The sequence below is a fragment of the Lepisosteus oculatus genome, chromosome 14 (assembly GCF_040954835.1).
Source record: "Lepisosteus oculatus isolate fLepOcu1 chromosome 14, fLepOcu1.hap2, whole genome shotgun sequence".
NCBI lineage: Eukaryota > Metazoa > Chordata > Actinopteri > Semionotiformes > Lepisosteidae > Lepisosteus > Lepisosteus oculatus.
Window position 1 is genome coordinate 11,741,656 of NC_090709.1, and position 24,679 is coordinate 11,766,334.

General features: G+C 41.0%; 1 protein-coding gene, 1 long non-coding RNA gene, 1 other non-coding gene and 1 pseudogene across 3 annotated transcripts in view; 3 read left to right on the plus strand and 1 right to left on the minus strand.

Annotated features, from left to right (window-relative positions):
* Positions 1–24,679, plus strand: part of LOC138242769 (zinc finger protein 271-like) — a 735,173-nt pseudogene that overhangs the window by 646,064 nt on the left and 64,430 nt on the right.
* Positions 1–24,679, minus strand: part of LOC138242767 (zinc finger protein 17-like) — a 165,887-nt gene that overhangs the window by 131,391 nt on the left and 9,817 nt on the right. The window contains exon 2 of the mRNA XM_069198322.1: positions 22,461–23,943. Within this exon, the coding sequence (XP_069054423.1) occupies positions 22,461–23,943 (1,483 nt within the window). The remainder of the gene's footprint in view (positions 1–22,460; positions 23,944–24,679) is intronic.
* Positions 1,923–2,005, plus strand: trnal-uaa (transfer RNA leucine (anticodon UAA)). Its single transcript has one exon. It is a non-coding gene; the product is annotated as a tRNA-Leu (tRNA).
* Positions 15,981–17,450, plus strand: LOC138242951 (uncharacterized). The gene is made up of 3 exons (XR_011191832.1): positions 15,981–16,079; positions 16,648–16,701; positions 17,002–17,450. It is a non-coding gene; the product is annotated as an uncharacterized lncRNA (long non-coding RNA).

Sequence of the window (24,679 nt, forward strand, 5' to 3'; positions counted from 1 at the left end):
ACAGGAAGGAGACTCGGAGACCGCCTCAGAGAACACGTCAGGGCTGTGAAGATTAAAGATCTCTCCAAGACCATTGTTTCTCATTTCACCTCTGACGGCCACGACCAGTCTAATCTCTCCGTCTGTGTTCTCAAAGATGGTTTTCTGAAGTCATACATCAGAAAGACCACCGAAACTAAAATTATTCTGCAGCTAGGATCACACATTCTCCCTTCCCTTAACGACAGATCTTTTAAATTTTCTCCATTCATTGGAAGTTTCATTTCACACCTCTCTGCACCCATTCTGACTTCACACCTCTTGATTGGCCTCTCTTTCTGTCCCCTGCTCCCGCCTCTCACTCCTCCTCCCTCCCAACCTTTGTTCTCCCGCTACTTTACCTTTGCCTACTGCCCTGTCTCTCTCACACCTGAAGAAGGCTCCACGGCCGAAACGTTGTGTTCTCTTTCTTCTTTTTTTCAGCATGGAATAAACCTATTACTTGTTCCTTTGCAGCCTACGCATGCTGACGCAGCTACCCACCTGAACTACTATATTCTCTGTTGTGTATCTCTTTGTGTTTGCATCTCTTCGAGATTATATACCTTGTATATTGATAACCCTCACAGTAAGGTCTGCCGCTCGTATCCAGGCAAACTAGTATATCTTTGGTGCACAATTTATATTAATAAATGTATCTCGTGTATTGAACCCGTGTGTGTGCGTTGTTAGTTGTTCTGACGATTTATTTTCTAAAAGCTACAACGAACAACCTTGTGATTACTGTTACAATTAATAATTGTCTCAGTAAACCCATCAAACCACTACACTATTGAGCCATGAAGAAGACCCACCTGTCCCAGTGTATTACCTGTAGTGTTACTTTCAGAAAATCATAAAAAAATAAAGAAAGAGGCCACAGCCACAGCAAGGTTGTATGAGGTTAGGGGCCCTGTCTGGTGTGTAAAACATATGGTTTCAGCAGTGTGGCTGTTGTATTTGAATTACTATTGAGCTATGAAAAAGACCCAACTGGAAAAATCCCAGTGTATACCTGTAGTGTTATCTTCAGAAAATCATAAAAAATAAAGGTTCCACAACCCAACACAAAGCTGGGAAAAGTCAGAAGACCTGCTTAGTGTGCAAAACACTTACTTGCAGCATTGTGGGTGCTGTGATTTAAATGCTATTGGTTTGTGAACAGAATACCCCTATCCCAGTGCATTGTGCCATATTAAATAAAAGCACGAGAAAAAGAGATTCAGAACGCAAAGCTGTGTCAGTGTTCTGTGTAAAAAATCAGTTTGAACATCATGGGAGCTGTTTTTAATAAGCTGCTGAGTAAAGAATATTTTAATCTTCCTGCTGTCAGTAGTATTGTCAATATAGTTGACCCTTACCTGAATGAAAACAGGGCGTAAAGGAAGGGTTTCAGAAATCAAACAAAGCTTTATTTCTGTGCTTACAGTCTGGGTAATTGGAAACTGCGCTGTTCTGCTTCCTATGGTCATATACGGGTTATTCGCACGAAGCCGTATTGAACAGTATTTCTCGCGTTGTGAACGTCTGTACACAGCGGTCCTCCGGATTCCAGTAAGTGCGTAATTACGCATCGATGAAAAACCGGAGGTTTAAAAAAAGATAATTAGCCCACTGATAGTTTGATGTAGAGGCTGTGGAAATATCCACAAGTCTTGGTCTTTAAAATGCATTTGGTTTGACGGCGTTCTGTGCTTCCATTGTGAAGATCTGGACAAAAGAATATTCGTGCTCGGTCAAAAAAATGTCATAAAAACGAAAAAGTAAAGGCTGAGAAAGCATTCACAATGTATTTTATACACAAAGGAAGTATTCTCGCAACTCTAAGAGGTTTCGTGGTTTAATTTTTTTTAATTGTTGAATCATATTTAAATGTTTAACAACTGAAGAGCATCTCCCTGTAGACCAGAATGGCCGAGTGGTTAAGGCGTTGGACTTAAAATCTAATGAACAAATGTCCATGTGGGTTCAATCCCCACTTCTAGTAGTGTTGTAATAAGCTTTAAGTGACAGAACACTTTGATGATTTACACTCTATTTAAATATGAATTTACTAAATTTCAGTTCAGTTCTCTTCACTCCCACTCCCTGGCATAACTGAGCTCTCACTATCGCATACTGAAGGCTTTACATGCATTAGCTGTGATACAGCTCCCAATAAAGACAGAATCAAACAGTTTGTTCTATCTCTCATGGTGATCCTCTTCTTGATCCAAATGAAATGGATCATTTAATATGATTTCTCGAGAAAAAAAAAAGGAGTGAATTTCCGCCTGTAATGATTGATGCCCCATCAAACATTTTGTAACATCCCCGGACGATTATACAGTAGAATCCTGGTTTGTGGCTTAAATTCAAGGTAAACAAGACTAAGGAAACGAGTTGGAAACTTGATGTCGAACTGGAATTTAAGTACCCGGAATATTTTACTACAAATCTGTTTATACCAGCGGTGAATTGTACATTTTTATTAAGTACAATCTACTGTATTTTTTTAAAAAATGGCATACTGTGCACGATATGTTGCAGAAACACAACCTGATATTTTCATAATTATTATTTTAATCATTTGACAAGTATGAGGTCCCGGATCCAAATCTTCAGTTCTGATTTTTTTTAAAGTGATATTTTCTCTTCCTCTCGTGGAAATCACAAGATGTGAGCAAATGTTTTTTGTTCTTTTTTTTTCACGTTGCGATCCAAAGAGCCTCAGACGCACAGTCTGACAGTAACCAAACCAGAATGGATTCTGCTGGGAGCCGGACTGAGCTCATTCTCACTCCCTGTGCTGAAAACAGAATTATCTCCTCCCCAAACATCGTCTACAGCTGCTAGATATTGCTCTGCGTCCTACTGCTCCAGCAATTCCTTTGACCAAAGACAGATCACTTGTGCGCTTTTAAACTTCTTGCCACTACAGGCTCTTTGATGACTCATGCTGACTGTCCTGTGAATCCAAAAGAAAATGTTAAAGCTGATACATTTTCGATTGTAATTTGCATCTAACTACAACGTCCCTGGAAAAGAGATTTTATCTGTTGCGTGCAATCGCTATCTTTTACTTTACGTATGGTAGTGGAAATAGTTTTAAAAATGTTTTCTAAAGAAGATTGTATTGCCAGGACCTGCCTTTAGCACTCAGTAGCGATTACGCTGTTGATATAGATGGAGAAGAAATGTAAGATGAATTGATGATCTAAGCTAAAATATCCCTAACACGCCTCCTGTAACAGTGTTTGTATTCATAGCAAGTAAAATTTTTTTTCAAACCCGAACATTGCTTTTGCATTAAGTATTATTTAACCATTAGCGGTTTTGGTAGCTTCTGAAGAGCGCACTTTTCCAAACTGAAGCCTATAAGAACATTATTCAAGATGCACCATGGCCCAGAACGTGCATCGGGACAAGGATTAACATCAATTGAAAGTACTCCCAAATAAAAGACTTGACGGAAAAATTGAAAGAGTAGGCAAGTATTAAAAAAACACCATAACTTCTTGGCTTCCAATTTCTTTCCAGGTTCAGGCTTTGTAAAATGACATGATTAGTGGAGTCATGCCGCGGTTGTGAGTTCAAGCCTCACCTGGAGCAGCCTGGTTTTCTGTCTTGACAGGTAAACAGTGTTTTGTGTTATTTGCTAAATGGAGAGAGGATTCTATGTTAATTGTGCTCCTCCTGGGAGAGGTCAAGATGAGAAGTTCACCAGGCTGGTGGTAAATATCCTGTCCAGGAATATCGGGGCTGTAGGGGGTCAGATCTATAGATGTAGTAAACACATTAGTGGAGACGGTGTGTCTGCTCTCCGTGAGAGAGCCGGGCGGGAAGAATAATCTGTGGTCGGGGAAGAAGAGACCCTCGTTGGAAGAGCGGCGCTCCACACAGGAGAGAATGAAAAAAAATATTTTTCAGGGACGCTGATTGTTCTCTTTGGGGGAATTAAAAGCACATGTGGTGAGCGACCTCGTAGCGCAACGGTAGCGGGTCTGACTCTAGATCAGAAGGTTGCATGTTCAAATCATGTTGAGGTCAGCTGATGAGTTTACAGGTGCTGCTGGTGCTGAACCCGGAAATTACACCATGCAGTCTGGTTTTATCTGTACACCACATAGGTAATCGAATAAAGTAACAGCGCAGTACAGAACACCTAGTCAGGAGCTTATTCAGCGAATCATCATGAACATGACAAGAGAAAAGGCACACTGCACATCCGTGAAACATCACGTCTGGCTTTAGAGACAGTGACATCAGAGAATGGAAGTTTCAGAATGCTTTTTTTGTTACAGGTTCAAGCAAACCTGAAAGTTAGGGAGTGTTTGGTCACTTTTGTATGAAAAAGTGTCTGAAGCCTGTAATTATAATTTGTCCTTTTTTAATTGTGGTTGAAATCCACTCCCATGTACCAAGACCTACAGTATATTCATGTTTGCTTAAATGACTAATGCTATTGGACATTAGCTGGTGTTTTTTGTAACAATTTGCTATTTCATGCAGGAAAGAAAGGAAACCAGACCCAACGTTTGCTTTCAGGTGCGGTCTATTTACAGAACAGACATCTATTTCTGAGGAGCCTGATTTAAATCACACAACCCCGGTAGAAGTCGAATCGACAATCTAATAAACCGAAATCAGATGCGTTATCCATTAAACCACTAGTCCGTCACGTAAATTAATTGCACCATGGTGAGTTCAGCGCCACTACTAGTAATACCCCACCCCCATCTTAAATTTCTACGTGAGAAACGTGTTTTCCAAATTTTTATCAGTTTTTAAAAATCATCACTTTTATGCAGACAAAGCCTTTATGTGTCGCTCTGAATTTCTAATTGATTTATAATTAAAAGAAAATAGCGTTTTGTTCCACAACGGCGTGAAATTATCATGTCTTTCACTCTACGTCTCTCTAGTAGTAAAGCAGACCTTGCTAGGTGAGCATTTGCTCCGGTAAATTAGGTCACTTTTCATGTTAACTCACTTCTTCTAAACACAACATTTCCTGGTGCACGTTTTCTCCATGAAAAAAGACATTTTTACTCGTTTTTTTTTTCATCAAAGAGTACAGAAAGGAGAAAGAAAGAAAGGAAAAGTGTCGTAAATGAACTCTGTCGCCCGTGGGAGATGTCAAGCGCATTGGACATGAAAAGTGCCCGATAAAAGCCATTTCTGTACGTTTCTCTTAGTGTCGGGGCCCGAATGTAAAGGAGGCAACATGCTCAGCCAGCCGACTCAGCTTACTGAACGCAGGTGTCTCCGAGCGGTGTGTCCAAGGGGCAGTAAAAGAGGAGAATTCTGCCGGCGCCGTGGCTTAGTTGGTTAAAGCACCTGTCTAGTTAACGGGAAATCCTGGCTCCAAATCCCAGCAGTCCATCGCCTGTGTTGCACTAGACACCCTGTAGATAATCAAAAGCATATTGAGCTCCTTGGTAATGAAATTGGCGGATAAAAGCCATTTCACATCCTTTCTCAACTTGCTCAGTGAGCAGGCTCACCGCACACCGAACGAAGATATAACAGAGCAGTGTGTCCAACTGGCTAAAAAAGGGCAGTGCTTTGCTGGCGCTGTGGCTTAGTTGGTTAAAATGCCTGCCTAGTAAACAGGAGATCCTGGGTTCAAAACCCAGCAGTGCCTTCCTTCCTGTCTTTGCCCACCATTTATTGTTACAGACAATATGCTTCTGCATTATGTTTAAATGAAGTTTTCATTTCGCTTTTGGCACAACTTGTTTTTCAAGAAATCCACACATTGCGAAAGATAAAATGCTCATCTTTCTTATCAGTGCAAAAGAATTACTGCCAGCTGGCAAGAAAATGACAACGATATTTTTTTTTTACTTTAGCCAAAAATCTGTGAATGTAGAAAAAATACAAAAAATGTCAGTTTCTACGGCACACTCAGTCAGGGTGTCCTTCAGTTAAACACAACGTTGGTAGATCAAACGCACCCAGAGACACACTTTGAATTTAATCCGATCTAAACATTACCTTCTCTAAATGTGATTGAGTTTCTTTCCACGTCCTTAGCCATCTTGATGTTTGCAGAGATTTTCAACTTTTGACACCAGTCAAACTACAAGTAAATAGTGGAGTACCTTAGTCAATATCACCGGGAATGTGAATATAAATGTAAACATCAATATTTCTGCTGTCTCCTGAGAAACACAAGTATAGAGTCAAAACACAATAAATAATGCTAAAAAGTTATTCAGTTAACACCCAGATGTGACAAAACACATTTAATACTTACATCCCCTTTAAATATGTATTTCCTTAATATCAGTTCTCTTCCCTCCCCAGGATACCTGCAAATTCACTACAGCATATTAAAAGCTGTGTGTAAGTCTTATATGTGTTCTGAGTAGTATAAAGCGACACCTTTCATCAAACTTTTGACAGGTACCACGCCCTTATCCAGCCAATGGGAGTCAGCGGTGGTTGGCTGCCCCGCCCCCTTGCCAGCCAATGGCGTGTTGTTATTTGTGCATGTCCCGCCTCCTCAGGAGCCAATGGTGTGCTCTTAAGGGTCGGAACTCCCGCCTTCCCCCCCGGCCAGTCGGTCCGGAGCCTTTAGGGTCCCAAAGCCCAAAGGCGGCGCATCCCTCGCTTTAGGTGTGTGAAAGCGTGTATTGGTTTGGAAGGGGACCATGTCTGCAGCGGGGTTGAGTGCGCTCTATTATAAACCTAGGGAATCGGGTAGTTACAGCGGCACGGAGAGTCTGGTGTGAGCTGCGAGATCCCGGGATGTGAGCGGCGCCAGCAGCGGCCGGGTGGCCGAGTGGTTGTCCGGCCAGGCTGCTTATACGCTGCACAAGCCGTGTCTCAAAAGCAGCAGAGTTGTAAGCACACACACACTGACTGCGCAAAGTCTCACGGAAAGAACTCGCAGGACAAACACCATGTGAAATGTGAACCGCTTTATTTCAACAGTAGGTGTTTCAAACACTGAAACAACGCAGCACACACGCGTTACCGGCTCCTGTTTGCATTCAACAATTAAATGTTGGTGCAGAAAATTAGTTCGGTACACGTAACCACCACCCCAACATTGCTGAGAAACTTTGAGGCATCTGAAAAAGCATTCATAACTCCCTTCCACTCCCCATGTCTAAAGCTATGCGAACCACACTGGGCGATCCGATCTAGCAGAGCAAAAACATTTGCCTGCGTAATCAGCGGGATGGTGTTACCACAGGTTCTGTGCAAAACACACTGTATTTTGGAATACACACTGTAGGCTTCCCCTACACCCCAGGTGATGTGAAAACATCAGATCTGCAATAATTTCACTCAAGTTCTTGACATACACATCTCTCTTTAACAAATTTAAGGATATTAGCATTCGACTCTTTGTTTTGCATATCAAGCTTTGTAGAGAGAAGTGTGTAAAGCAGTCTTAGTAAGAATTCAGACGTATACATTCGAAATTCTTCATTCTTCGGACGATGGCACACCCGGGTCTGTAAAACAGAGTGAAATCTGTATTCACATTTTACACAGATCTTTTTTTTTGCGTCTGTAAAAATAAGAATAGTGTTTCTTTTGCAACGCATCAAAAGTCACGTCTACTAATTTTTCATCCAGCTGTTCAAGTATGGTGTGTACATGCTCGTATGGGGAGCGGTCCTCAATTATATTTTTCAGCAACTGTTTTATGCACCGCTCAGTGTCATTTCTAATGGTGTACGAGCCCAGACAGCTGGCGGTGTACAGAACAGTCGATAAAATTCAGGCTAAACTGAGAGACTTATAAACGTCACATCTTCAAACCCATCTGTGTAGCCGACAGACAGGCATGTGTGACCCCGCTGCCCAGGATGGTCAATCAAACAGGCCGGGCAGTCATCAACCAGGACCCCCTTTAAACAGTGTTTGAAGATGCAATAAACTACTGCTTTCACAATCTGGGGCATAACATCGGGCTCATTAGGGACATCGTTAGCTAAACCTGGTTGGGCATCAGCTTTATTAACATTTGGCCGAACACACAAGCATAGACACGAAACATTCAGTTGTGCCGGTAGGCTGAAGATTGACCCGTCCACATCCTCTTTATTCTATTAAAGGAAAAAGAAAAGAAAGGCTTAAAAAACTTTTGAGCTAAGGTTTTTCGTTAATATTTACCATTTGTAGCGTGGTATCATCGCTAGCACCCGGCAGTTCTTCAACATCTGGTACCCCAGCTGAACTCACACTCCCGCCGCTGTCACAGGGTGCAGAGGGTGGGATCGGGTTTTGCTAAAAAGAAGACCAAGTATTAAAATGACATACGCTAAGCACCGATACAACAATTCCACGATCAGAAAAAATATTTTAGCCGCCTACCTCTTCACTTTGTAGAGTAGCAGACCCCGTTGTTTCTCCACACAAAGAAGCCATCTCCGCAGCTCCTAACAAGGGGCGGTGTCTGACAGCTCCAAGGACGCGCTGCGACCCTGTCAGTCCGGAGCGTTTAAGAATATGCGCCAATGGTGTAACCACGCCTACATAACACAAGACATTTTTCAATTGGTTGTGTAAAACTTGTGATGACCCCCCCCCTTGTTTTATCGAGAGCGAAAAGTATTCACATATCAGTTTATAAGTTTTAAACTTTAAAAGTATTAACACACAACGCAAACACAAATGATGTGTTTGCCCAGAAAAGAAATTTTAAACACGTGGGTTTGGTCTTAAAGTTTTTAAAATAATGTAATAAGACACAGTTTATTTTTAATAACACATTCGCGACAGCTTTTTCGAAAGTTTGAGATAAATTTCCACACATCGCAAGCGTAAAAGTCTTTATGGTATTAATAGGCAACAAATGATGGGGTGTTGTTCTTCATACTTTAACGGATTGGTCTTAAAGTTTTAAAATCACGTATTAGAGATAATTTGAGATGTTTTGGAGACGTGCGGTGTGTGTGTGGGGGGGTTAGTTAAAGTGGCTTATGTACATCAAACACACAGAGCCCGTTAAAATCCAACACGCGTTAACCACGGCCAGTGAGTTCAAGGTTGGCCCATATTTTCTGGATGGTTATGCTGTAATTGACGGAGTGCCAACAGCCTTTGAGTTCAACGGTTGCTTTTTTCATGGTTGTAGCATTTGTTATCGTGAAAACGATTTTAATCCGCTGACAAACACTACTTTTGGCTGGTTGTACAGAAAGACGATGGTTAAAATTAATTTTCTCAAAATGAGAGGTTTTAACGTGCGTGTTTTGTGGGAGCACAAGTTCAGAGACATGCTTGTTGAAAATGGAGACTTGGGTAAATTTCTAACAGCTGCGCAGTTACCAGAGCCTCTGCAACCGCGCGAGTCGCTTTTTCGGGGGAGAACAAATGCGATTTGTTTGCATTACACAGCGCAGCCCGGTGAAAAAATTCATTACTATGATTTCACCAGTCTGTATCCGTTTGTGAACAAAACTAAAAAATACCCACTGGGGCACCCCCGAATAATTTATAACAACTTTGGAGATTTAAAACGGTAATTCGGTTTAGTGAAGGTGAAAGTTTACCCACCCAGACGTTTATACTTTCCAGTTCTTCCAACCAAAATTGACAAAAAACTGTTTTTCACACTGTGTCGTACGTGTGCTGAAACAAAACAGACCACCCCCTGTGAGCACGGTGATGAAGATCGCGCCTTGACTGGTGTCTGGTGCACCCCTGAATTACAGATGGCCTTAGATCTGGGGTATTGAGTGTGTAAAATTTACTAAATTTGGCATTTCGAAAAGGCCTCACACGATCTTTTTACCGACTACATCAAACTGCATCTGAAAGGGAAACGGGAAGCTTCGGGGTTTCCAGAGGGGTGTACAGATGTCGCGAAACAACAAAGATATATCAGCGAATATTATGAAAAAGAGGGTGTCCGGCTGGACCCCAGCAACATTAAAAAGAATCCGGCCAAAAGACAGCTTTCAAAAATTGCCTTGAACAGTTTGTGGGGGAAGTATGGACAAAGAGACAATTTACCACAGACCACCATTGTGAGAAACCCCGATGAATTGTTCAGGTACTTATTTATGCCATATCATGAGGTGTCAGCCTGCGAGTTTATCAATGAAAACACAGCCTGTGTTATGTGGAAACACTAAACACCACTATACAGGCCATTCAAACACTAACATTTTCATCGCTAGCTTTACAACCGCCTATGCCCGCTTGGAGTTATACAATCTGCTAAATGCTTTCCAAGGCCGCTGTCTGTACCACAACACAGATTCCATTATCTTTGTGAGCCGGGAGGGTGAGTGGAATCCGGAACTGGGTGACTGACTACTTGGGTGAGCTGACCAGCAAAATCGCTGCTGGACAACACATCACCGAGTTTGTATCAACAGGACCCACGTCGTATGGGTACAAACTGTCTCGAGGGAAAGCCTGTTTAAAGGTAAAAGGCATTACGCTCAATGTGAACAATTGTGAAAAAGTTAACTTTGAGAGTCTGCGGGACTTGGTTTTTGACTATGGCGTTAACCCTTATGCAGAGTGCCGGGAATTTAAACACATTTCTATTCAACAGCCGATGATCGTGCATGTTAAAAAGGATTGGCGCATTGAGACCCGGACCTTAAAGAAAACCCAGAAGGTGGTGTACGACAAGCGGGTGCTGCAAGAAAATTTGACATCATTGCCCTACGGATATTAACACGATGGATGTCAGGTTAAAACACCCTTTTTCGTGCATTTTGTCCGGACCCTCGAATTGCGGTAAAAGTTATTTTATAAAACAGCTCTTGGAGAGCGGTGATACCGTTATGACTCGTAAACCCGAAAACATAGTCTGGTGTTACAGCTGCTGGCAACCTCTATACGACGAGTTGCTTGTGAAATTTCCATACATTCAGTTTATAGAAGGACTACCGACGTCGTTTTCCGACGACCAGCTACTGCCGCCGGGTAGAGTAAATTTGATTATAGTGGATGATTTGATGGAGTCTGCGTGTGAAAATAATGAGATAGAAAAAGCTTTTACCAAATACGTACACCACCGAAACCTCAGCATCATGTATATCGTCCAAAATGTGTTTTGTCGAGGTCGGAAAAGTAGAACCATCCCGTTAAATACAAAGTACATGGTGCTGTTTAAAAACCCTAGAGATAAACTACAGATTACAACCCTGTCCCGGCAGATGTACCCCGGTAAAGCCAAATATTTTTTGGAAGCGTTCGATGACGCTACTAAAAAACCTTTCGGTTACTTGTTGGTGGATTTAAATGCCGACACCCCAGATGACTATCGCTTGCGAACAGGTCTTTTCCCCCCAGATGTACCCACGGCTTATGTGTTTAAAAAATCTAAAAGTCGGTGATCTCACAACCACCGACTCAGTCGAAAAAACACGTTCGGGGCATCATCATGTCTTCACGCGTTCGGAGAAACCTGACTCTCTTACATTTTCTGGTAAAAGCCGCCCCCAAGCAGTGGAAAGCTATTCTCTGCGGGGCTACAAATGATCTTGTACAGGCCATAGCTGAAATCGCCTTGAATACCTTGAAAGGGAACATACCGTTATCTGCTAAGCAGTTTGGGACCCTGAAGAGAAAGCGTAAGCTTATAAAGACTTTGAGTCGAAAGGGTCTTTCTCTTAAAAGAAAGAGACTCTTGGTGAACCAGTCCGGCGGTTTTATCTGGACCCTGTTGAGTATTGCAGTACCATTGATTACGGGGCTTCAACAACGTCAATATTGGAGCACGCTGAAAAAATGTACCTGGTACCTCAGAAACAGCTCGATCGACTCCGAGAGCGGTCTGGGTTCGAGAAAATAACAACCCGTCGGTTGGATGATGAAATGCGAGACATTCTTCAGAACTCGCATCTGGCCGAATATGAAAAAGTGAAATTGTACAGTCAGGTGTTACAACGGTATTTGACATTAGTACGCCAGGAGACTTCCGAAAAGGGGACTTTAACTGTTGTACTACCGGAAAATGCACCCGCCGAGCTATCACTCACGTTAGCACAACCGCCGACATCGAGCGACACTGACTTTGGGTATATTTTGGACAGTGTGTCTCAGCGGTTCAGGAGAAATGCCAAGATATTGTTAAAGACCATGGCCCGCAATGAACCATTAATAGCCTGGAATGAAAAAGGGGAATTTGTGTACAAGGGGGCACTCGTTGAGGGCTCTCACATGATTGGTCTTGTCAGGGCTGTCACGCAGCAGCAAGCAGTTGCGGTCGGTAAGAAGCCAAAAGGTTGGGATGTGTTCATGGAGGCTATGGCAGAAACCAACGTGCCCGGCACCTTGCTAGCCAACACTGGTAACCGAGAGCTACTTGAAAAACTCAAGGCTGCCCCGTTGGGGTGTGCAGCATCGGTTAAAACTTTAAAACAACCGGTAGAGATGTTGACGCCTGACCCGGTCTCTAAGATAACCGCAGAAAGGAGATGATCATTAATACCTAGACCCACATGGTTGACTTTGTAACATTTTTTCTGTGGGTATGTGTGTTTGTGATAAATTACTTGAAATGTATATTAAAAAGCGTGAGCAATGTAGTTAAAAATGTTAGTAATAAAATGGCTTGAATGTAACATATTAAAAAAAGCTTGAGCAATATAACCGCGAATGTATAATAAAAATATCGTATTGATTTTAATTCATATTTTGCATTCTTTTTTAAATAATAACCACACAGACAATGAAATGTTTTGATTTCATTTTTATTTTAGACGGTCGATTAACATTTATGACATGTTTTAAATTGGCGTAAACATCCGCATAATTGAACATTCCCAGTGGGCAGTGATTCGTCGAATATACGTATATTCTCGTCAAAAATACGGCTATAAGTATATATACGTCGCCGCGATGTATAATCAACGTCGAATTGCAACCGTAAAATCGACGACATTAATAAACGCATATATAACGTCGAAAACACATCTAACACAGTGCCTGAGGCTTTTTACTGTATATATCGTGTGTGCCGCAACTAGGAGTATTACTATCTCAGTAATTAATTAATGTATTATATTTATTATACACGTGCAAATAAATTAATTACTGCGAAAATAATTTACTTCGTACACTGTGCAGAGTGCCGTATACTCCTAGTTGCGTTCAGAAGTTATTACTTCTGAAGAAGAAATCTTGAATGAGGTTGAAATTTCTGACTCTGATGAATCTGATGTAACTGACCCCAGTCCTGAATCTACTGACCTTGTAGATGAGACAGAGACTGACCCAGCAAGGCCAAATCTATCTACCGAACTTGTAGCTTGGTCTGCAAAGCATGGTTGTAAAAGACAGTGTTTCAATGATTTATTGGAGATATTGAGACGTCCAGGACTCTCCTACAAACACCTAATAAAGTGCAAATCAGTAATAAATCCGGTGTTCAGTACATTTACTTTGGATTAAAGAAAGGAATCCTGAAAAACATATCTTCTAAAACATTCCAAGAAGGCATGCATTCTGTAGACCTGTGTATCAATGTTGATGGAGTTCCTCTCTTCAAATCTACATCTGTGCAATTTTGGCCTATTTTGTGCTCTTTTCACCAATTCCAGCCTTTCATAATGGCATTATTTTGCGGAGGGTCCAAGCCTGATCCAGTTGATGATTATGTGAGTGACTTTTTAGAGGAGTTAAAGTTACTCACCAATAATGGCATTCACTTTGAAGATAGAGTATTTAATGTTACTGTGAAGGCTTTTATATGTGATGCCCCTGCACGCTCATATCTGAAATGCTGCAAAGGACACAATTCGTACTTTGGCTGCAAAAGATGCGAAATTAAAGGGAGCTGGGAGGGAAGAGTTGTTTTCACAGGGTAAGAGGCATGTAATGATCGTACAGATGAACAATTCAAGAACTTTCTCCCTTAGCTGCTGCTGGAATTGGGTGGATAAACCAATTCAACCTTGACTACATGCATCTAGCTTGTGTTGGTGTTGGCAAAATAATTCTTATTTTCTTAAAGCAAGGACCAGCTAAATGTCGACTGTCTGGCAGGCAGAGGAAAGAAATTTCTGATAATTTGGAAATTCTTAGCGGAAAGATGCCTGGGGAATTTGCTAGACAGCCAAGATCCCTCTCAGAGCTTGACAGATGGAAGGCTACAGAGTTCCGCCAGTTCCTTTTGTATACAGGCCCCATTGTGCTTTGTAATGTTGTATCAAAGGAACTATACACCCATTTTCTGATGCTAACAGTTGCTTTTTCCATTATGTTGGACTCGGATGAAAGAAGGAGAAATGCCAATCTCAACTATGCCCAAAAACTGCTTGATACCTTTGTTGACAATGCTCAGCATTTGTATGGACCAACATTTGTTGTATACAATGTGCACAGTTTGAGACATCTACATCAGGATGTGGTACAATTTAATTGTTCCTTAAATGATGTATCTGCATTCCCATTTGAAAACTTTTTACAGTCCTTGAAGAAACTAGTGCGGAACAGTCATACAGTAACCCTATAGCTCAAGTAGTAAAGAGAATGAAGGAGAAGGAAAGAGTTCAGAGCAACTGTGAAGCATCTGGTTCACGGATGTATATTTCGTCAAGACAAAAAGACTGTTGTTTCCTGTTGGATAATGAGGACTTTGCATTTGTGAAGGAGAAAAGAGCAGACAGAAATCTTCTATGTGATGTTGTATGACAGACTCAGACATGTAACTTCTTCACTGAACCATGTGAGTCAAAATTGCGTAATATTGTATATGTTAATAGTCTGGAGATGCATGCAAGGGAGAAATTCCTCTCTGTAAAAGAGTTGCACAGAAAAGTAGTGTCTCCCATATGGTGCTGGGTATGTCCTTTTCCGTCTTCATAATGGCATAGAACATAATCCTGTTCCATGAGGAAGTTGCAACTTTGATTCACACAGGATGCTGCTGTCTGCTCTTTTCTCATGGTTAAGTTTAAATTTTAAAGTTTGTGAGGAATTGCATGTAGTGAATACCATCTAACTACAAATGTATAAATAAAGCAGAATGTTTATTATTGAATTATGTGTTTTTATTGAGTAATAATCTTTATAAGCGAACACAAGTGTAGTAATCAGCACCACAATCTGAATTAAGACTCAAAATTAAAATGTGTATGTCTGTTTCAGGTGATGTGGACACGTGCTGTTTGGATAGAGCAGGAGGGGGAGGTTGAGGGAGTCCTGCCCTCAAACTGGGTGGATGCCCGAAGAGAGTTTGTGTGGTGGCCGAATGATCCAAAGCAGGCCACAAAACTATACAAAGAGAAGGCCAACCCTAATAAAGATACTTGGGTTACCTTCAAGCTCGTTCAAGTTAAACATACATCAGGTATAGCTTTCTTTGAAAATAAGAGCAAATTCCTGTTAATTATTATAAATTCCGATTGAATATTTACAGTAACTGTCTATGTACATGCATCAGTGCAACAATACCTTTTTCATATTTGATCATATGTAATGTAAATATAATTATTTGTAGACGAGAAATCAGAGTGTGATCACTTTGATTTAACCACCTCTGTTACGGATGCTGAAGACGAGGAGGAGACACCCAATCCAAAACGCAAAAGTAAGAAGCGGGTGTTCTCCGATTACGTTGATGGTATGTAAAAGTAACAGTCTCAGTAGCTATATTTTTAACCAGTTATTAATATCAACTGATGCCTCATTTAGCTTGTACCTTGTTATTGATTTTTTTTACAACCCTTTAAAATAAGTCATTTTGAAAGGTGTTCTGTATGAAAATGTTAAAAATTTTATCAGATTTGTTGATCATGGAAATTGCTAAGAATTTTGGTTAGCTTATTCTATGTTAAACTAATTTTCAGTATTATATTGAAATATGATAATTTTCTATTATATTACAGACATTGATTCTGATCCTGCTACTCCAAGTACGTCCATTTCTCTGCCTTCAAAGTTCCCAAAATAAGGGAAATGAATTTATTGTAAAAAGTTACAGATCAGGTTGATTAAATAATTTAATTTGATATGAAATATTTTACTGCCATATCTTTTCTGTTTAGAAAAGAAGAAGCCACCGAAGCTGCCAGTGCCACCCCCCAAACTGAGGTTCTCTCCTAGGAAGAGTGTCTCTCAGAGCTCACTCAGCTGTTCAAGTACGCTTAAAGGTAGGTTATTGCAATCAAAGCTAAAATGTTTTCTTAATGTCCTTAGAAGATAACCATCATCAATCATATTTAAAGACAAGTTAACACCATTCTTTATGTTATTGAAGCCCAACCATCAAAGGCGAGAAAAATTAAAAAAATGGTGCTGAGTTCTGGCTTCAACATTCCTGAAGTTATTACTACATTTTTTGCCTACATCTAATTACTCTATGAAATTGAGATGAAATTCACAAGTTTTTTTTTATTACATCTGAGGTTATGTCACTGTACTTTCCTAAGTTTACCATAAGTGAATTAAATTAAAAGATTATTGGACTGGCGAACATTTTACGCCCATATTTAAATATTAATCTGCAATATTATATTAACAGCCAAGGTAGTCCAAACTGGGACCTCACCACGCAAAGTTTGAAGCCCTAAGCAAGGTATAAGACCAAAGTCTTCAACCGAAGTACTTAGTACATTACTTGTATCATATTAATTAAATTATTAAATTTAAGAATAGTTTATGATCCTTCTGCAAATGATTTGTTAAGTATGAGATTATTGTTAACTTTTTAATTTCTAGTATCAAACCAGGATTGGCCAGATGGCAGAAATGATCCTGGAAGACTGTCAAAAAGTATGTCTTTTTTATTGTATAAAGTAATAAATAAAACTACCCATATTATAGTTTTACACAGAATGTATTTTAATTATGTGTAGGCTCGTATACAATATAAAAATAAGTTGTCTTTTACCACAATGCTACAAACGACACAAACATATTCAAAATTGAAGCTATGTTTTTAATAAATACACCAATGGAGTTTAATTGACATTGTTTATAGAATCCTAGTTCAATGACAGACTAAATGACTAAATTGAAATATTAAGTTGTGTGATAAAGTAAATGTTTTCCATAACTGAATTCTTTTCAGAGTCTCCCAGGCAGAAGACCACATCCAGACCAGAAGAGAAGAGAGAGAGATATCCTCCTTCAGAAGGAAGTACAGTTAAAATGAACTACAGATGTGGGAATTTTTACTTTTTAAGATTATAAATTGCATGTAGCACATTGGCAACACTACAATTATGCTAATGTGACAATAGTGTAAGAAAATCCTAACCCAATTCCTTTTAAATGCTGATATAAACTGTAAATTATTTCAGAGTTTCAGAAGCGGGTATTGGGCCTCCTGATAGAAATGAGGGATGAATTGAGGCGTTTGGGTAGGTCCACGGAACCGGTGGACTCCCAATTCCACATCAGGAGGCTGACCACAATGGAAGAGTTCTGCGCATACGAGCAAGCACTTGACAGCATGGACAATCAAAACCTGCTGATATGATATTGTATTCTCACTGTGGTGTCGAAAATATTCACTACTAATATTCTAGGTTTCAGATAGGTCAAAATTTTATAGCCTACATCTGATTAATATGATCCATCTCTGGCATACGTTCATATTTTTAGTTTATAATGTATAATCTTGCTTATCCTTTAATGGCAAAATAAAGTGTTTTCATGTTCTAAAAAGTTACTACAATTTTTTTTTACTTTGAAAAATGGTCACTTTGTATTTTTAGACTGAGAAAATACTGCAAAAAAGTGCAGTTAATATGTGAAAATGTGTTTGTTCCATGAATGTGTAAATGGGTAAGTCTGATTAGTTGATTAATGAAGATCTAGTAGTAAAAATAGCTTCTAATATTATTTCTAATATAATATTATTTCCAGATAAACCAACTTCAGAGAGTAGGCGGCAGTGATGTCAGAGAGAGTGTTTTCAGTCGTCAAGGTATTGCTTATTGATTTTTTAAAATGTCTTTACATTACATTTTTACTTCGATCAAATTAACATATCCACAGAATTGAACTTATAGATACCTATGTGTTAACCACTGAATGTGCAAGGTGTAAAACTGCAAAATTGTCTTTTAAAATATAAGGATTACAGTACTACATTTGATCCTAAATATTTGAGTAAATAAATGTTGAGTGGAAACTCACTTGAAAAAATGTCTAAACTCAGTGAAAATTTGGTTTTCAGACTTAGACAAATGAACTGATGACAGAATTCAACTTCGCTGGCACAAACCGAAAAGATAAACAACAAAAGAGGGGCCTGGGAGACTTTATAGAGTAATTAAAGGTACTCATATTCTATGTTGTACTTTCAAACTTTGGGTACTCTTTAATTAGGACAGACTTTATTACTCAACTGCTATGATGCAAGCCAAATTGTATCCGTTTATTTCAGCTTTGAGCTTAGTAAACCTTAATGGTTCATTTTTGAGATTATACTCAAGAAGATAATAATCATCATTTATTTGAGTAGTAATATTATATAATTTTCTCCTAGCTGCGGTGCTGAAGTCCCACCCTACATCAACAGAAAAAGAAATAAAGGAGCACGCAATGTGTTACTTGAAGAATGCATATGCAAGGCATGGAGTCAGGAGATCTGGTTGTGTTTGTTTTATGATTATTGCCCATATGTTGATTGTTGATTGATTGTATACAATGTATAATTTGAAATACATGTTTTTCAGATGTGAATGTGTATTTTCAGAATAAATTTTGAAACCAAATCATTTCTTGGTTTACTAGTTTCTACACCTGTAAAACCTGTCTTTGATGTATAATAGTCCTCTAAAGTTATCCAAAACTCCAACCATATATGTATAATAGTCCTCTAAATTTATCTGTATAATAGAACTCCAACCATTTATGTATAATGAACATATAATCATAGATGTATAATTGACGTATAACGATAGACGTATATTAGAATTTCATTCTAGACGAATTTCAGACCACATTTATACGTCTAAGGTATGCGTTTAATAGACGTATATTATACGTCTTTTGCCCACTGGGTCACTCGTATTTAATACAGTCTCATTTTAATAAATTCCCATTTTACTGCTTGTTTCAATGTGTTTTCATTCTTTACATTTCATTAGTGTGAAAGACGTGACCCTGTACTGGATACAGAGCATAGAAACTGGACGGACCTCTGTTCACGACTAAAGGCACTCAGTATAAAGAGTTAATTAATTGTAATTAATGTCATGAGCTGTAATGAGTCCCGGTGTCGGAGTAACTGTACTGATAACAACACAGACTATTATATTAGTGAGAGTAACAGTCAGGAGATCAAATCTCTTTCTAATAAAATGGGACATCACCAGACTAATCCATTTCTGGAATTTTTAAATAGTTTTCTTGAGAGTGAAGTAACAGGACATTTTAATCAGAAAGTGTTGCTGTAAAAAGCGAAGTTCCCAGTTTTTATACTTGTCCAGAAACTGTCCCCGCTCTGACCTCTCCTCCAGGTCGCTTCTCATGTGTCTGTTCTGGCGGGTTTCTGTCTAAAAACACGTTACAGGACTCCCGTCTCCTGTGGAGACACATGTAGGGTCGTGTCAGTGCAGAAATCCCACATTGTAAACCAGTTTAAACTGGGACTGGGTACAACCCGGATCAAGACAAGAACTGAGAGATTCATCAATCAGTCTCAGGACTCTCTCCCACTGGTGTCCTTTTCTATCTCTCTGTCCTGTTTCCTAAAAACGCCCACTAATACCCCGTATGGGAAAGAGGACTCGCTCGTCACTCCTGTTCTGTCCTGGTGTCGCAGTAACTGGGACTGAAGCAGACGGAGAGGAGACGCGCACTTCCAGAACTTTCCTTCCCGCTCGGTTCTTCCAGCTGAGCCCCAGACAGACTTTTCCCCTCCTGAGGAAAGAGCATCTTCCCACACAAACAGCCCGTTTCTCTCGGAAACACCGGTAGCCCACAACACACACAGCACAGGGAGCGTTTTCACCAGCTGCGCCGCCACACGGACACCAGGACTCCCCTCATCTGTGTCAGGGAACCTATAGGTAAAGAACTGGAGGATCCTTATGCGTGACCGGAATCCCACAGAACACAAAGTAGCAAAGGGACGATCCAAAGACGAAATCCAAAGGCTGGGTCGATAAGGGAGGCAAAGGGTCCGGTAACGAGAGATATCCAAAAACAATCCAAAAGACAAAATCCAGAAGGCGAGGTCAAAAGATGGAGGCAGAAGATTCGTAACAAATCAGTCGAAAGGCTTGGAAACACGCGCTGGAGAATTCTACAAGAGGCTTCTCAATAGTGAGCGTGGGAATGTGTGTGTGAGGGGAGTTTAAATACTGAAAGGAAAGGGGTGTGATTGGATAATTGGTTAGGGAGTGAGAATTTGAGGAATCTGGTGCATGTGAGAATGTGATGGGTTCAATCAGGGATGAGATTATGAAACAGTGGTTCTGGGAATGCAACGGTGTGACAGGGATAGAACGGCGTTTCCAGGGTAGAGTGTGGGGCCACAGAAATTAAAGTAATATATTATTCTGCTTACTTCTCATGCAGTCTTCTCAAGTCTTTGGAAGGACTGTGAATTGGCTTTCCCACAGATGAAATGAAAAACTCCTCTGTCTCCCTTCACAGCTGCTGACCTGGGCATTACAGCTTAGTTTAAGATTAAACATCTGATAAAACACAAATAAAATGCAAGAAAGGTACATTCCAGATTTTCTCAAAATACTGTACAACATGGAAGCTATGGAGGTGGAGGACATGGATTTTAATTGGCTTCTGTGAAAATTGGCCGTGGTGTGAGTGAGTCCTGTGATGGACTGGTGTCACATTATCTGTGATAGTGCTTTGCACCCACTGCTTGCCAGGATTGTTCCAGTTCCACCACAACCCTGAATCGAGTTGATGGGTATATTAATGTATATTAATCATCTTACATGTTCCTGTTCTTCACTCTATAGGCATCCTCTCACGAGGCACCAGTAAATGTAGGGGTTTTGTGCTTAACTGGGACAATTATTAATTGTAGCAGCAAGTCACAAAAATTATTCTTCTGATAGCTATTAGAATCAACCTTGCAGGATAACTCAAACAATGCACACACGCGGAAACTAATACACGACAATACATTTATTAATACATAAAATGTACATAAACATAACAGATCTTATAGAGAGGGTTAGCAGTATACAAAAGGTATATATTCAATCACGAAGAGTTACAAACCAAGAGGGACATACATTCCGTATATCATTCATTTAGACCGTTTTGTAAATGAACTTTGTTACAACTTGTACATTAGATACTCAAAAGCCAGTACATGACTCATAGGAATTAAACTGATATCAACTCAGGTTGAGGTAACAATTGAATTCTCGAGTTGTAATGCAGAATGTTGAATACTCATCCGCTCTATGGGGATTCAGATCTCCCGCGGACACAAAGAAGCAGTGGCAGGCTGTTGCTGTGTCCAATCGGCACTCTCTGGCCCGGTGCAAGGCAGTGCTGGTTCGACGTGAGAGAAGGAGAAGGAGGGAGAGATTTCTGCAGCGGTGCGCTGCTGATGCTCTCTGAAGACAGGCTAGTTAGTGTTGGCTGAAACTAGCAGAGTTTGCACACAGAAAAGTCACAATCTTTAGACAGGAAGAAGACCGGTTCGTTCCCGATGTAGCGCGAGTCCTGAATTCTGATATTCAGCTGTCCACAGTTCCAACCATAGTTTACTCGTTGATCAGGTGAGCGTTCGCGGTGGGTTTACGAGGCTTGCTGCTGGGCTAACCTCGGGTGGATCCTTTGGTTACACGCTGGCAACCTCTGTTCTCGACTCTTAGAACAAAGGAAAGTTCTGGCACTGGGACACACTGGCTGTTACATGACTGTCTAAGCTGAGTCTGAGGATGTCCAGGAGGAGCTGGAGTTTTACTTGGAGGAACTACAGTCGCTCTTTGGTTGAAAATTCCATGGGCATTCGAGAATCATTTTGTGACTTACTGCTACAATTAACAATTGTCCCAGTAAATGCACAAACCCCTACAGTTACTGGTGCCTCGTGAGAGGATGCCTACATTTACTGGTGCCCCGTGTGAGGATGAGTAACCATGAACTCTGACCTTGGGGTTGTAAACCACTTGGGATGAGACTCTCCCTTGGAATCTCCCAGACAGTGAGGCACCAGCGATGACCATTAATTAGGGTGGCTGATGTGTCTCAGCTTTGGGAGTTGTTCCTTATCAGAACACTCTATCAGCTAGAAAAACACCTTAAATGTGAACCAAATGGAATGGCCTCTCTGTATCAAGCACCACTTGAGATGAGGGAGAGAGAGACTGGCAAGGGAGCAGCAAACTTAATTCCTGTATTTTAATAAACCTTGCCGCTACAATGGTCTCTCTCCTGTGTGAATGCGCTGGTGTGATTGTAAGTGGCTTTTCACACTTAAACTCTTCCCACACTGACTGCAGCTGAACGGTCTCTCTCCTGTGTGAATGCGCTGGTGGGTTTTTAAGCGACCTGACTGACTAAAACTCTTGCCACACTGACTGCAGCTGAACAGTCTCTCTCCTGTGTGAATGCGCTGGTGGGTTTTTAAGGCACTTGACTGACTAAAACTCTTCCCACACTGACTGCAGCTGAAAGGTCTCTCTCCTGTGTGAATGCGCTGGTGTGATTGTAAGTGGCTTTTCTGACTAAAACTCTTCCCACACTGACTGCAGCTGAACGGTCTCTCTCCTGTGTGAATGCGCTGGTGTGATTGTAAGTGGCTTTTCTGACTAAAACTCTTCCCACACTGACTGCAGCTGAATGGTCTCTCTCCTGTGTGAATGCGCTGGTGGGCTATTAAGTTACTTGACCGACTAAAGCTCGTCCCACACTGACTGCAGCTGAACAGTCTCTCTCCTGTGTGAATGCGCTGGTGGTTTTTTAAGTCACCTGACCGACTAAAACTCTTCCCACACTGACTGCAGCTGAATGGTCTCTCTCCTGTGTGAATGTGCAGGTGGGTTTTTAAGTGACTTGACTGACTAAAACTCTTCCCACACTGACTGCAGCTGAAAGGTCTCTCTCCTGTGTGAAGGTGCTGGTAGGGTTTTGAAATGCTAGACTGACAGAAACGCTGCTCCTCCCTGTGCCATAATATCAGTTTGTCCACTCCATCTGAGCAAGCCCTTGAGTGATTCTTCCTCATCCTCTGATCGTGCTGGGGTCTCTTATTCTGCAAATGCTCCATGGAATGGTCTTGCTCCGTGTGCTGAAACAGAGCTGTATTTTCTCCATCGTGTCCTTTAGTGTGCTGCTCAGCAGTGTGAATCATCTGAGACTCCATCTCCAGCTCTCTGAGACTTAAACCATCCAGTTCATTCAGTTGTTCCTCTCTTTGCCCAAGAACAGACATACTCTCCAGTTCATTAAAACTTTCAATAATTTTCTCAGTAACCAGATTATTAAACCTGTGTGTTAAGTCATCAGATGCTAAGGGATTACATGATTGTTTGAGACTGTGCAATGACAGTCTCTCCACTTGAACAGAACAAGGCCTAATTATCAAGCCCTGTAGGAGCTGCTGTTGCTCCTCCCTGTACTGACTCTCCTCTTGGTGTTGTATCTCAACACTGTTCTCTTCACCAGGTACATCAGTCTGCTGCTCTGCACAGTCAATCAACTGGGGCTCCGTGTCCTGCTCTGTAAGACTAAAGACATCCAGTTCTTCACTGTGCTCTTGTACAGAGACACAGCCCAGTTCATTACAACCTTGTGTAATATTGTTCGAGTCCAGATTATTCATCTTCTCTGTAAAATCATCACATACTAAGAGCCCAGGTGTCTCACTCTCAGGGTCTGTCTTCATCGTGGGCACAGAGTCCAGATCCTTGACACTCTGTCTGCTCTCTGTGTGCTGCTCCCTGAGTTTCTCTTTTTCTTGTGCGGCAGTGAGCACTGTCTCCTGCATCAGACTGGAGCCCCACTCCTCCTCACTGTGCTGCTGTTCAAGAGGAGCCCTTTCCCCAGCTTCAGAGAGAGTACTGGCCTCTGAGCCTGTAAACACAGGACAAGAAAACAAGACCTTTATAATAATAATAAAAAAACTATTTTATATAGCAACTTTAAAGGTGGCTTCTCAAAGCGTTTTATAGAATGACAACAACAAAAAATACACAATATAAGCACGATGAGAATACACAGTTAGAGGAGACAGTAGATGGTGGTACTAAGTACAGTAGGAGCAGAGGGGTAAAGAACAGTTAAATAAAGGCTCTTCTGAAGAAGAAGGTTTTGAGTCTGGATTTGAAGGAGTTTAGAGAAGGTGACTCTCTGATATCCTTAGGGAGAGAGTTCCAGAGCTTGGGGGGATAACAGGTGAAGGCCATGTCACCCCTAGAGTGTAGAGGGGCTTGGGGGACAGTAAGGAGACCAGAATTAGAAGAGTGAAGGTTGTGAGGTGGGGAGTAGGGTGATAACTCAGACAGGTACCGAGCCATGGAGAGCCTTATAGGTGCGCAGGAGGATTGTTAAGTCAATATGAAACTTGACAGGAAGCCAGTGCAAGGACTCCAGGATAGGAGTAATGTGAACACTTGCACTAGACCTGGTCAGGATTCCGGCTGCCGAATTGTGGACATACTGGAGTTTGTTCAATGGGGATTTAGAAACCCCAGAGAGTAGAGCGTTACAGTAGTCGATTCAAGATTAGACAACACTTTTCAGCCACAGTTAGTGATAACACAGGGTGTAGTCGAGGAATATTTCTGAAGTGAATGAAAGATGTTTTGAC